General features: G+C 39.5%; 1 protein-coding gene across 2 annotated transcripts; it reads left to right on the plus strand.

Annotated features, from left to right (window-relative positions):
• The first annotated feature begins 445 nt into the window (after nucleotides 1-445).
• On the plus strand, nucleotides 446-14438 carry LOC108716586. Of its 2 annotated transcripts, none has more exons than XM_041562639.1 (8): nucleotides 446-467; nucleotides 2908-3021; nucleotides 4401-4548; nucleotides 5994-6107; nucleotides 8770-8914; nucleotides 10217-10365; nucleotides 11052-11191; nucleotides 12733-14438. In XM_041562639.1, exons 2-8 carry the CDS (start codon nucleotides 2916-2918, stop codon nucleotides 12852-12854), a joined length of 924 nt encoding a protein of 307 aa, XP_041418573.1. In that variant the 5' UTR covers nucleotides 446-467; nucleotides 2908-2915; the 3' UTR covers nucleotides 12855-14438. The 2 variants fall into 2 exon arrangements, with proteins under 2 accessions (XP_041418573.1, XP_018118309.1); XM_018262820.2 differs by lacking the exon at nucleotides 446-467 and adding an exon at nucleotides 477-562.
• The last annotated feature ends 833 nt before the right edge of the window (nucleotides 14439-15271 follow it).

Genomic DNA, 15271 nt, shown 5'->3' on the forward strand with positions numbered 1-15271 from the left:
ATTTCTCCTTGTAACTTGTTATTCACTCAGACAAAGATTACAACCATACTACTACATTTAAATTGCAGCTGAGAACAGCAGCACAACAAAGAGTAATCAGTTGGTTACAGAGGAGTAAAAATACAGTAGAATACATAAGATAAATAAAATCACTCCACACGTGTAGATGCACACGACACGGGTAGAAAAAGTAAGATCCAACAAACACACTGACTTCCCTGTGTTGTGTAAGAACTTAGACCCTATTACCTGTAGAAAAGACCGCCCCTTTTGTAAAGAGAGAAGTGGTACAGCCCAACACGTGGAGCGAGACTCTCTGTACCTGTTGTATAACTGTTCTCTCTCGTGCTTGGTTTCATAAGCTTCCATTCAGAATGCAGCAGCCAATCACATTCACCGGCCTTTACTCCCTATCCATCCTCCCTCTTCTATTGGTTAGCCGCGACTAGGACCGCCTCTGCCATAAGGTGTGTAAGTGTAATTGAATATAAACGAATGGTGCTTTTAGAACATTATTACTAACAAAGGAGTGGGGAAGCAGGTTGGAGTGGAAGGGGCAGCGGTAAGTACGGCTTTTGTGTATCTAGTATAACTTTGTGCTTAGCAGCTTGTTTCATTTGTTTGAAACGTGTGGTTACCCTGTTGTTGCAGGACTTACATTGAGAACTGGCAGGCTGTGGCAGTAGAATTAAGGCAAATATAACATCTCTGCCTTATAGTTCTAAAGGGCTGCAGATAAGCCATATCAATACTGGTGTTTTCATAAGATTAAAAGACTGAAGGTCAGTTATTTATGCTCAGGCTTTCAGATTTGAATTAAAGACTAGAAACGAATAGGAGAGGGTCTGAATAATAAAATGAGTAATAAAGCAATAAATGTGTAGCTTTCACAGAGCATCTGTTTTTAGATGGGGGTCAGGGACCCCTCTATTTGAGAGCTGGAAAGAATATAGGCAAATAATTAAAAAAAAAACATAAAAAAGAAATAATGAAGGCCAATTGAAAAGTTGCTTAGAATTAACCATTGTGTGACAACCTTAAAGGAGCAGGAAGTTGTTTCGCACTTGGGGGTTCCAAATGTTAGGCACCCCCCAAGATATTGTATTTATTTACCTGAAATCCTGGGCCGGTGCTCCTATTAGCAGAAACCTGCACCGGCCTGGGGTTATACCAGTGAGCACCATTTTCCTTTCAGCACTTACTAGATGTCACTGCACTCCCCACATTCCCCTCTCTCTCTTCACCATTTAATTGTGTGACCAGATCCCCCATTCTGGTGCACAAACAAGATTCTGAGATGATGCAAGGCTTGCCTTAATAACAGTGTCCACAAAATGGCTCCTGCCTCCTTGCAATAATTATGAGTTCCCAGACTGAAGGAAACAAGATACAAATAATTTATATATTGTAATTATTAGTTCATTTTGTTTGACTAACGCAATAAAGTAGGACTTGAAATAATTCTTTCGGGTGACGGGTCCCTTTTAAGGTGGCCATACACTGTAAGATTCGCTCATTTGGATAGGTCGTCAAACGAGTGAATCTTCCCTCCGACAGGGCCACCTTGGATAGGCAATATAGGGGTAGGGCCAAAGGATCGCATTACAATGAAGGGGATACTAAAAGGCTGAGCGAGGACAACATTAATGAGCCAATTTGGTCCTCGATCCAACAGAAGAATCAAGCTTCCCAGATCGAAATCTGGCCAGATATAAGATAAGATAATAATAATAATAATAATAGATATGATAGGCTAGGATTAGTGAACAAGGACAGCTCAGAGCCTCAGTGGGCTACTGTTCCCCAGGCAATACTGGCCTAGTGCAGGGACTACAGCAGAAAAGGGTCCCGGGATATTCTCCCTACTCAGTGGCATTCATTAAGGTGTCTCAACATCTACCAAGGTTTAATCTATGAGCGATGTTCTACTGGATTGATGTGTTCTCATTTGAGTGCCATCAGCTGTATATAGACTGGCATTATTCAGTGATTCAGTAATGTTCTGTTCATTATTTAACAACCACACTGGCGCCCAACTGATCAACCATGAAAGTTAACGTTTAAAGGGATTCTGTCATGATTTTTATGATGTCATTTTTATTTCTAAATTACACTGTTTACACTGCAAATAATTTACTCTACAATATAAAATTTAATTCCTGAACCAGCAAGTGTATTTTTTTTTTTTAATTGTAATATTGGAGTGTAGGCGCCATCTCGGGTCATTTTGCCTGGTCATGTGCTTTCAGAAAGAGCCAGCACTTGAGAATGGAACTGCTTTCTGGCAGATTGTTGTTTCTCCTACTCAATGTAACTGAATGTGTTGCAGTGGGACCTGGATTTTTGCTATTGAGTGCTGTTCTTAGATCTACCAGGCAGCTGTCATCTTGTGTTTGGGAGCTGCTATCTGGTTGCCTTCCCATTGTTCTGTTGTTCTGAAAGGGAGGGGGTGCTATCACTTCAAAAGTACAGCAGTGAAGAGTGACTGAAGTTTATCAGAGCACAAGTCACATGACTGGGGTCTGCTGGGAATATGTCTAGCCCCATTTCAAAAATAAATATTAAAAAATCTGTTTGCACTTTTGAGAAATGGATTCCAGTGCACAATTCTGCTGGAGCAGCGCTATTAACGGATGCGGTTTGACAAAAACATTTTTTCCCATGACAGTATCCCTTTAACTACTACTGCGTGGGCCCATTCTGAGTGTAACAGTTTCATGTGTATCTGCTCTGTAGGGATTTGCTGGGAGTTGTCCCTTAACCAGCTGGGTTGAGGGCAGGTAAAGATGGAAAGTGTCCCCTATAAACTTTATACTCCACTACAGTTATTGGTGTATTAGCTTCCAATTCATATAAACTGCCATAACGCTTTCTAACAAGTTTTTAATTTTTTTTTGTCTGTAACAGGTCTGAAAATGTTTGAACACAACATATTTAAGATCATCTTGATTTTCCTGGCTTTTGCTCTTTATACAACAATGGTGGCTTTAAATGCCATAGCTGGTGCAGGACTACAAAGAAGTAAGTGTTAAGCCTATACATACTGAATTCACCTTTTCTGAATTCCTTTTGAAGTTCTGTTTTATTTGTTTTGTGGGACACATGGACTGCTTTAATAAGGGGTGCCAAATTTCACCAGTGCAGTTGCCCATAGCAAACTAGCAGATCTGTGATTTTTATGTTCCTACTGGTAGTAAAATTGCTGGTGCTAAGAGCTACTGCTTTGGTGGTGCAGTGTAGAACCAATGTTTGTGAGCCCTATATCGAATTACCTGTATGTTCTTAATTTCTTTTGTATTTCTATACAATACAGTCAAAGAAAGGATAAGGATATTAAAAGCAAACACAGTGACTTGGCATTTTGTGGGCCTTGGGTACCCCGCAAATGTAAATATAATGCGTGTATGTACTGTAGTGTAGACTGTGTGTTCCATCCATTGGAGAGCAAGTATCATTAAAGCAAACAGAAATCATTAGGCACCATTGTCTGAGATATTTATGTATCTATATAGAGTGTTATGAAGTTTCTACACAAAGCCACAGTATTGGGGTTCCAGCACAGAAGCAGGGTGTTTGCCATGAAAACACCGAGCGTCAGACTGGAGGGTCCAAGGCCCAATGGGGCTTCCGACACAGGGGCACCCACCCCCCCCCCCTCCAGGCCCTCCTGCCGAAGCCGCAAACCCCCCTTCTGGACCCCAGTGTACCTGTTTTGTCAATCAGGGCCAGGGTGGTGAGATCAGGGGGCAGCACGGGCCCTTGCAGGCAGCAGATGGATGTGGGTCTGGATAGGCGGGGCCCACCAGGTTTATACCCGTTGTCCCTCCAGCCCAGTTGGACCCTGAAAACACTACATGGGAGACCAATTGAAAAACAGGGTTGGGCTGGGGGGGGGTCTCCACCCCCCCCCGGCACGTACCTGCTTCAGCCTTCTTTATGCGGGGGAGGGGAGGTCAGGAGTGCCGGCTCTGTGTAGCGGGTCTGGTCCGGTTGGGCCCACCAGGTTTTTCCCGGTGTCCCGCCAGGCCCAGTCCAAAGTTGTTGATAAATCAAAGCACGGTCAAAGTTTTGATGACTAATTTACCTTTTATCTCTAATAAAGGAACTTTGCTTCTTGAGAAACCTAAAGTAAATTGGGTATAAGGAAAGTATGTTTAACCCTAGAAGTTGCACATGCTATGGAGCAGCGTATCTATCCTTGATGGTTATCAGTCTAAAGAGAAACAGGCTTGGGATTTACCCTGGTGGTCTGGGTTAGCTCTGCTACAAAGTTATTTGTTTATATCAGTTTGACCAGGAGTTAGGCATATAACAAAATGTGTATAATAAATCAGATGGTTTCTGGTGGTGTGAATCGCAAGATGAATAACGGACACAACATCCTTTTCTCTCCCCAACAGATCTATTCTTGAATAGTGTGGGAAATATTTCCAACAAATTCAACACAGACTTTACCCCAGCTGGATGGACATTCTCTTTAATCTGGAATGTCATATTTTTCTGGCAGTTCCTCTGGTTTGGATATGTTTTTTCTTTAATCTGTAGAAGGTAAGTTTTGGTATAATTATCGGTTACTGTGCCCCACTGCAAAATCTATTCAGTACCCCCAAATGTTGGAAAAGTCTGTTTTGCACACTAAGAAGTATCTAACCGAGACCCACCCTGCACTGGGGCTGCTGTCTTGAATAATATTACAAAATATTACTTTTCCATCAAATGCTTAATTTAAAAGTTTAGTCTCCTAAAAATTTGTGTATTTTAATAATGCTAATAGGAAATGTAATTCACGTAGCATAAAGTAAAAAGATGTAAATTTAAAAAAAAGTGTTTTTGATTAAAAATTGTATGTGCTTGGGGATGGGCCTTGTTCTCTATAAACAAAGTTACTACGTTTCTTTTACTTATAGCACCGTCAATGTATTGTAGTTTATACAAGAAGGTAGTGGAAAATATGTTGAGTCTAGTTTGAGGAAATTCAGGGGATTCTAGCAGAAGGATTTCTCTGCTGTTAAAGGACACCAAACAACTTGCTTCTTCCACCAGAGCTGCAGAATTATGTCTGTTGATAGGCACATGGGATTTGTAGCCTTTGCATGTGGGATATTTTGGCAGATGGCAACTCTAAACAAAAGGCTGCCTGGTGGTGCTGATAAGTGTTGTCTTTATTTGCTCCACCAAGAGAACGTGGTGTATCAGCATGCAACCCTGGTGAAAGAAATAGGTCAGTGGTTTTCTTTTCCCAGCATGCTCCACCAAATTCTGTCTTGATTTTTATGGTATAGTTTTTATTACTACATTACACTGTGGACATTGCACATAATTCATTCTACCATTTAAAATTGTATTCTTGAACCAACTTGAGTCAACACTTCATAACGAACTGCTTTCAGACAGGCTAATGTTTCTCCTACTCAATGTAACTGGATGAGTCGTAGTTGGACTTGGATTTTTACCATTGAGTGCTATTCTCATATTTACCAGGGAGCTGTTATCTTGTCAGGGAGCTGTTACTTTGTTACCTTCCCATGCTGGGGGGAAAGGGAAGGGGGTGATATCATTCCAACTTGCAGTAAAGAGTCACTAACGTTTATCAGAGCACAAGTCACATGACTGGGGGCACCTGGGAAACTGACAACATGTCAAATTTCAAAATGAAATATAAAAAAAATGTCTTTGCAAAAATGGATTTCAATGCCGGATTCGGCTAGAGGACTGCTAGTAACTGAAATATTTTCAGTGGTTTTCCATGACAGAATCCCTTTAAATATTAATATGTTAATGTGTTATTTATAAATATAAAGACTAATAAAAGTAACTATTAATAGCATTAAAAACATTAGTAGAAAACAAAGTAATGATGTATTCTTACTTCAGATGTACAAAGCAGTGGTAAGTTGTGGCAGAAATATTGGGGACCTTGAAACTTTTTTAATACTAGGCCTTTCTTTGCCCTTGCCATTAAGAAATTTATTTTTCTCTGTGTTGTTGTATAGGAGTGAATCGGGGTGGATGTATCTGAAACCAAATGTGTTCCCAGTCCCCTTCTACCTTGTTTGGATGTTGAATAATGTCTTAAACATAGGATGGATCTTCCTGTGGGACAGAGAGTAAGTATATTGTAAATCTGCTCTGGTTTTGCTAGAAAGGGTCAGGATAACATACTGAGTAAGTGAGGGTAAGCTCACATAAAAAAAGATAATTCATATAACGAATCAAGTGCAGCAAAACAATGTACGCTGACGGTTTGTGTGCTGAATTGTATTGTATTGTATTGTATTGTACTGAACAGGGGGTATAAGGCCAGTCTGTGTGCGCCCGTGGGGAGGATATGGTCTAAACTGCAGCTGTCACCAAACTAAATGTTGAAGAGTGCAATGTTGATTAGGCCTGAAAGCCGTAAGCTATTTTCCAATATTTACCCAATATAAATGATCTACCCTTGTACATGTCCCTTGCTGTTTAGACAGCCGCTGACAAAGCTTCTTAGAAGCCTTTAGCACTTTTCAGACCCCCAGCCCATAGTAAAGTAGTTGGCATGTTTGTTAAAGGGGTTGTTCACCTTTAAATTAACTTTTAATATGAGGTAGAGTGATATTCTGAGACCATGCAATTGGTTATCATTTATTATTATTATTTGTGGCTTTTGAGTTATTTAGCTTTTTATTGAGCAGCTCTGCAGCTTTAATTTCACCTATATAGTTGCTAGGGTCCAAATAATCCTAGCAACCATGCATTGATTTAAATGAGAGACTGGAATAGGATAGGGCCTGAATGAGTAATAAAAAGTAGCCGTAACAATATATCTGTAGCCTTTCAGAGCATTTGTTGTTTAAATAGTGACCCTCATTTGAAAGCTGGAAAGAGTCAGAAGAAGAAGAAGCAATTAATTAAAAAATTATAAATAAATAATAAAGACCAATTGAAAAGGTGCTTAGAATTGACCAGTCTATAACATACTAAAGTTTTACTTGAAAGTGAACCAGCCCTAACTTTAACTATTGTTGCTGTTGGCAAGGGCAATAGAAATCTAGCAGGAGGGAAGGAAACTGGCATTCGGGTAGAGCTTAATAACTGCTTAATTATTGGAAATGTGTTCTTTTATGAAAGAGAATTAGAAAACATTTTGGCCTTTCCATTCCCTTTAATGGAAGGAATGTAATCATGGGGGAATACTTTATAAACTTCACAGACCACCTAATAAGTACATTGTGAAAGATGTAATTAAATAGAAATTTAACTTATATAAGTATTTGTGCTTCCAAATCTGGCCCTAAAATGCTATGTATAATTTTTTTTTTTTTTTCATGTATGGTGGCCACTTATTGTGCTATGTATGCCCGTTGTTTGGGGGATCGGGCCTGCTTGAAAATATGCCAGTGCACCCTATCTACCAGTGAATGATAAATAGGCAGTTGAGGACTAATAGGGCATTTAGAATAGCTCCATGGCTCTTCATTATTTAATATACAATAATGAATTTTCAGTATGTACATCTGTTATCAAGAAACAGAAACTGTAATGTGCCCTTTGTCTAATTAGACCATATGTAAAAGTAAAGCTAGTACTCTATTTATTTCCCTTAATTTGGCTAGTGAAAGAGAGAGATCATCATGTGAGTGCAACCATCATTATCTATATATTGTATGCAAGTGGAAGCTGACGCATTTCTTTTGTATATTTATTATGCAGATTTTACAAAACTTTTCAACTTTTGTTTGACGTTCAAACTGTATAGAGATAATGACTGCCCAAATTAAAGGGAAGCCCCCTAAAATGTTGCAGGTCTCTATAAAAACAAAAACATTTGTTAAATTTAACACTTTTTATTTCATAATATTGATCTGTGCCATTGGTTAATCACACATTGTTTACACACACTGCGGGAAATATACTGTATATGGCAGTTTGACAAGATCCCTTTAATAGGCCACTTATTAGAATATACAGGCATAGGACCTGTTATCCAGAATGCTCAGGACCTGGGGTTTTCTGGATAACTTATCTTTCTGTAATTTGGATCTTCATACCATAAGTCTACTAGAAAATCATGTAAACATTGAATAAACCCAATAAGCTTCCAGTAAGGATTAATTATATCTTAGTTTGGATCAAGTACAAGCTGTTTTATTATTACAGAAAAAAAGGAAATAATTTTTAATTATTTGGATAAAATAGTCTATGGGAGACAGCCCTTCCGTGATTCGGAGCTTTCTGGATAACGGATCCCATACCTGTACATTGTTTTATGGTTAATTTATTTAATTGAAAAACCATAGTTCTTATTTAAGTAATGAGACCAGAATAGTGTGCGCACATATTACTTTTAACCAAAAGAAAGTGTTATTTAGTGACATTAAAAACTAAATTCATTGAGGCTTATGCAATAATAGGTGCAACTTTGTTACAGGTCTAATCACACACAGCATTTACTGGTTACCTGTTTTAACAGCAAACATCTTATTGGTTGCTATTGGTAACTAGATCTGGACTCTTTGATTTACTTTTCTTCCTGTACAGAAGTGGTGTGGAATGTTGAAAATCTCCTAGTACAGTGTAATTGCAGAATTTTTGCTCCTTTCACATTGACTACAGTAATGTGAAATTTTGTAGTGCAACAAGCTGTCCCCAACACTGTATCTAGGTTTACAGATCAGTTTGCCTTCATGTCATGCCACACAACTTCCTAGGGAATAACAAGCTTCATCTAATGTTTATTATTATTTTCTCTGTCTCTGTGCCAAGGTTTTAAAGTTGTCCTTATTTTACCAGGTACCTCATTCCTGCTCTGGTGTTTCTGGGTGCCATTGCCTTTACCAACTACATAGTGCTCTTCTTTTCTTACCGAGCCCTCTATCTTAATGGAGACTGGTTACATTCGCATCGCAAAGTGGACCTGTGGCTTATTCGGATATTAGTAAGTTACACTTGATTATAAGTCTCATTCATATAAATAACCTTCTATCTAACTGCTTAAGTTCGGCAGAAAGACACACAACACTATTGGATATGGGGAAAAAAGGCTGTGGGAGCTGACAGGAGTATGCTGTGCTAATAGATAGATTAGGGGTAGGCACAGGTATGGAGGCCAATAGGGAGGGGCGAATTTGACCCATTTTGCTTTGCCAAAAATTACCTGCGACCGAAAATTCGCGAAATGCATTAAAGTGAACCTGTCACCCAGACATAAAAATCTGTATAATAAAAGTTCTTTTCAAATTAAACATGAAATCAAATTTCTATTTTGTATTAAAGCATTCATTTTAAAGCTCATTTAAAAATCTCAGCTGTCAATCATTCTTAGGCATAGAGGCGGGGCAGACAATCACTCTCACTTTCCATTCAGCACTTCCTAGATGTCACTGCTCTCCCCATATTCCCCGTTCTCTTCATCATTTAATTGTGTAGCCAGGGCATGGGGATGGACATCAGGTCCCCCATTCTGGTGCACAAACAAGATTCTGAGCTGATGCAAGGCTTATCTTAATAACAATGTCCACAAAATGGCTCCTTTGGTTTTGCTTATCTAGTGATACATATATAATATAACGGCAAATCTGGGAATAATAATTTTAACTCCATTGTCATCCCATTCCAAGAAACTTGGAATCAAATTTGCATTCTGCATTATGCATTACTTAACCTTTATAGGTATACAGCAGGGATCCACCAATCCATAATGTTATGATACTGATTCCATCTCAAAAGATTTACTTTAATACTAAACTGTATCCAAATCCATAGTTGCATCTTCAGATATTAATAAAATAACTAGAATCTTCAGCTCTAGAGTCCTTGGGCTTGCTATTAGTTTCCTCTGGGTACTACAGTTTCCTCAAATACCAGAGATAGGGTGGGCACTCAATACAGTTAACATAGGTCACCAAAAAGTGTATTAAAAACAAAAATATTTATTGACACTATGGGGTATATTTATCAAAGAGTGAAGTAAGATATCGCCACAGTTCTTGAAAATGAAATTCCGCCTCTCTCCATTCATTTCTATGGAATTTTTAAAAGAGTATTTATCAATGGGTGAAAGTGAAAGTTCATCCTTTGATAAATACACCTTTCAAAATCGCATAGAAATGAATGGAGAGTGAAGGAATGCGTATGGCACCTTAGATGGTTAGCTCCACTAGAGCAGGGAAAGTGCAGTGGAATATGTTGGTGCTATAAAAAGAAGAGGTAATAGATTGTTTATTGTTCTCTGTTACAGGCCCAGAATGGTATTGCTTTTTATACAACATGGACGACAGTTGCCTGCCTGTTAAACTTTGCCGTCTGCCTGACATACAATGGAGGAATTTCTAATAGTACATCGGCCACTGTAGCTCTGGCCATCCTGGCTTTTGAACTGGTGTTATGGTAAGTGATGGCCAGTGGTTTATTTTTGGTGTTTAGATCAAATATGTCAAAAACATGCATGATCTGTGCCACTGCCAATACTATAGGTAGTGGCATAACTAGATGTTACTGGGCCCCATGGCAAATTCAGGTTTAGGGCCCAAAAGTTGTCCCGTTCTACCCAGATAAATTGAAGATGTACATTAATTTGGGCCTTACTAGACCCTCTAAATTCCTGGCCCCGTGCAACCACTGGGACTACAAGAACACTTTTTTTTTTTTTAATAAGAAGCAAATACTGACTGTAATTTACCGATAGATATAGCAGGCACTGTGTGCCAACTTTGCAAGTGTTTCTATAGTCCCTATGCCTAATTATTGCTTACTGGATTTTACTAAAATCAGGCAAAGACAGTTTTTTGCTGGTTAACAGCCGACAGGGACTTGGATAAGACCAGGAAGAATGGCAAGTTGCATTTACTTATACCTTACTCTAGAGGGAGCAATTGTTCATCTTATGGCCAATATTTGTTGGTATTCACTGTGATGTTAGCATAACACTGTATGGTCTGTAATTGCTAACATGGGTTTTAAAAAGAAGTTGAGTGAAATGCAGTCGGGTGACTACACATAACAGAACTGATGAACAAAAACTGTTCAGTTATGGATTTTATTCACAATACATGTTGTGGTTTTTTTTTTTACAGGTTTTGCTTGGAAAACTTTGTGTTTGATAAATATGTTAGATACACAATAACAGTCTATCCTATAGTCATTCTTGGTTTATCTGGAGCCTTGGACAAAAACTTCAACAAATCTGACCCAGGCCAAAATGGTATTTTTATAGGTAAGGATGATAAAAGCTGTCATTATGCGTTTAGTCTAGGAGATATAGTATCTATAGGATCTGTATTGTTGGGAGTAGCTTGCACCTTGCTGCAACCCACTGACCACAAAGGCAAAATTAAAGGCATATTTAGACCTTTGTAAAAAACTTCTCCTATGCTGAGTCTAGGACCTGTTATCCTGGCACTTTTTTTTACTAATTCCACTTTATTATATGGACCACATTTTCTTTATAGGCAGCCATGAGCCTGTCCCTAAAGTGGCAGCTTTAAGAGGAGGACTTCCTTCCAGTGCCTGTATAGAAAACGATAAATGTTTCCAAAACTTTTCAAAACCCTTGACTTTAGGGTTGCCACCTGTTGACCCGAACTGTTCGGATTTTGGAAGGCCTGTTTGGGTGTCAATTTTCTGTTCGGTTTTCAGCTTTATCAAACCAAATGCAAATTAGGGACGGGGAGGGAAATTGCGTGACTTTTTGTCACAAAACATTTGCATATGCAAATTAGGATTTGGTCCAGTATTCGGCCGAATCTTTCACGAAGGATTCGGGGGTTCAGCCGAATCCAAAATCGTGGATTTGTTGCATCCCTAATAAATGCAGTGCTGCTTAGGGCTGCAGCCACCTGAAATATGGTCCCAGTCACTATATGTAGCGCTGGAATCAGGTCCTGAGGATGACACAACATAAATATTAATGGGATTGTTCTAAAATTAACTTTTATTATGATGTAGAGACTGATATTCTGGTTGTCATATTTTATTTTTCGTTTTTTGGACTGTTTAGCTTTTTGTTCATGTCAATACGGGGGGAAATGACAATTTAATACTGTTGAGTCAAGCTTGAATAGAATGTGTATAATCTTTATTTGCTTATATGCTAAGAGTAATACTTGAGGTCACACACAGAAGAAATCTTTGTTTGCATTGTACAAAATCATTTTAATGACATTCCTCTATATGAGCGCACATCCAACTAGTGACTGAGTATAACTGATGTATAACAGAGGGAAGTTGTGCAGCAACAGCTAAAAACCAACAGGAAGGACACCCCTGGCATATCTCTTGTATAGTTACTGATACATCAGTAATATCTAGGGATGCCCCGAATCCACTATTTTGGATTCGACGGAATCCTTTGAGAAAGATTCGGCTGAATCCGAACCCTAATTTGCATATGCAAATTGGCTTGGGAAGGGGGGGAAAATTACTTCCTTGTTTTGTGACAAAAAGTCACGTGATTTTCCTCCCCACCCCTAATTTGCATATGCAGATTAGGGTTCGGCTAGGCAGAAGGATTCGGCCGAATCCTGCTGAAAAAGGTCGAATCCGAAACTTTAACATTAGTTAATAAACAGCTTCAAATTGGTACCTTGGCCACTGGGAGTTTTATATTTTTCTATAATAATATCTTCAGTATAAAATGCTATATCACAAATTTATTCTGATCCTTGGTAGTTATATAATGGTTATATACAAGACGTTTGTAAGTACCTGTCACTCTTATTAATTATTTCATTAATTCTGATCTGTCTTTGTTTCCAGCTGTGCTGCTTGCAGTTGCTTGCGCTGCATTTGCCGTCCGACTGGTGTTGGTTATTTGGAAGCACTTCAAATATCCACTTTATGGATCCATGTCTCACAAGAGCTCCTTCCCCCAGTCCTAAATGAAAGAAAGAAGGGAATGACCTCAGTTACATTTAGGGATGCACCGAATCCACTATTTGGTATTCGGCCGAATCCTTGGTGTTACACGGACTATTCTTGGCTGCGCTCACCAGAAGTCATGACCGACACTTACATTCCATGAACTCTTATCCTTTTTTTTTTCTGTAAAAGGTATTTTGTATGTAAGTATATTCACTTCAAACTGTAAATACTATCTGACGTTCTTTTGTATTGTTACTAATGTTACATTTGTTGTACCACTGGGCTGTCCCCCCTGGAAGGATATGAAAAAAGACTGGTTTAGACATTCCTTCTGCAAGTGCTACCCTTGTGCCTTAATATTTTAAAGGAGAATGAAACCCTTGTGACAATCTAGGCCCCCTTCAAAGGCCTTCTTCTCCCAAACTGGTGCTTCACCAAGCAGAAGACTGAAAAGTGCAGAGTAGCACAGCAGGGTTGAAAGATGCCATCATACATTGCTCAGGTCTTCTCCACTGTGATCTTTGGCATATGTGCAGTTGATGTTGACCATGTTCAGACGTGGCTTCAGCAATGAATTCTCCATGTTGGCAGTCGCCTTGAAGAGCACCTGAGCTATACAAGATGGCACCTGTCAACCTTGCTATTCTACAGGGAAAATCAATATTGTCTGAATTTCAGGTGGTGTGGTTCTGGAGGAGGGTGGGAGGTCTGTGGAGGGGGCCTGAGTTGTCAGAAGGGTTTCATTATGCTTTATAGCAGCTGCACTTTCCCCCTGAAAAGACTGTAGAGAATAAGGGCATAGGTTTATTATTTACATATGACAGTTGCATATTATTTAGAGAACTCATTTGTAATTGCAAAGTGCCAAATTTGGCGTACACCTTTAACCACTATTCACAGAGGTACTTACACCTATACATACTTCTTAGCACCTTGCAAAGAGCATCAGTACACTTGTTCACCATGCTCTGATGTATGCCATTGAAGGTGCGAAGTAAAGGTAGAATGAATGCTAGGGAACCCTAAAATGAACACCTACAACCAAAGCCTGATGGGAAATGCTGTGAAATAAAGTGCAGCAGTTAGAGGTCCACAGACTGGCCATCCCTGAGCAAGAGAGCCTGCAGTTTGAGATCAGTGTTAGAGTCTGTATTATGGTTATCATCATGACTGGACTCTCAAGTCTACTTTGTTTCATGACCTCATGTCTCATACTCTCAATGCTCATTTACAATGAACAGGGATACAAGTGCTGGAGTGTTCACAAAGTTGCAACTTTTAGACCCCATACACTTACCACTTGTTTTCCAGCTCATTCTCTGCTGCTGCTCTCTCTGCCTGTTTCCGAATTTGAAATATGGTGCAAAAAGTGGAGTGCAGGGCTGGTAGAATGGGGAACTGTAATTACCACCTGCTGTCGGCAGTACAACAGGGCTCCCTATTGTCTCCTGGCTAGCGTCTTCTTTCTAAACATGCCCATGTTTCTCCACTTGCTTTTTCTCTGACTATGAACACTTTGTAACTAAGTAAAATATTTAAATTTTTAAATATTTAATAATTAAATTTTGTGTTTTAATAAATGCATTTTATTACAATTAGATTTCAGTGTTTCTTTTGGTCCACACCACTTTAACAGTGAGGGTTTATTAGAACCGTAGCGAATTCAGGACATACCAATTCTATATAGCAATTATATACAGGCATAGTATGAGAGGTATCCGTGCATTCAGCTTGTACTGTACACCATAGCACAATATAGTAAGAGATCGTTTTGTGCCTGATTTGGAGAGGGATTTAATCCATGTGCTGAAATGCTGTGCCCTGTTTCCTCAGTTCCAGTGCTGCACATGCACAACAGCATGGCACACAAACACAGAGAAGAGCAAGCAAGAGGAAAGATGGTTTGGCAGAGAAGGGTACAGCTGCTAGAACAGGGGCCCCCAACCACTTTTTACCCATGAACCACATTTAAATGTTAACGAAATTGGAGAGCAACATGAAAAAAGTTCTTGGGTTGCCAAATATGGGTTGTGGTTGCTTATTGGTAGCCCCTATGTGGACTGTCGGCCTACAGGGGTCTATGATTTATGCAACTAAAGCTTGCCTTCAAGCCAGGAATTCAAAAATAAGCACTTTGAGGCCACTGGGAGCAACTGTCAAGGGGTTGGAGAGCAACATGTTGTTCGTAAGTCACTGGTTGGGGATCACTGTGCTAGAAAAAGGAGAAAAGGCATAGGTTACATTGCACATAACATACAAGCCCTGTCCAATACAATGGTGTTTTATACGTTATCTGCTGCGTAACCTGTAGTGAGGTGTGGGCCGGCCAGATACCTGCTGGTTGGTCGGTTCGGGTCGCCCTTGAGCTCTTCCTCCTGCTCTACCCGCCACCTTCAACTTCCGGCTTTATAGCCGAGCGCCTGCTTGCCCTGCC

Source organism: Xenopus laevis, chromosome 5L (assembly GCF_017654675.1).
Source record: "Xenopus laevis strain J_2021 chromosome 5L, Xenopus_laevis_v10.1, whole genome shotgun sequence".
In the NCBI taxonomy this organism is placed as follows: Eukaryota; Metazoa; Chordata; class Amphibia; order Anura; family Pipidae; genus Xenopus; species Xenopus laevis.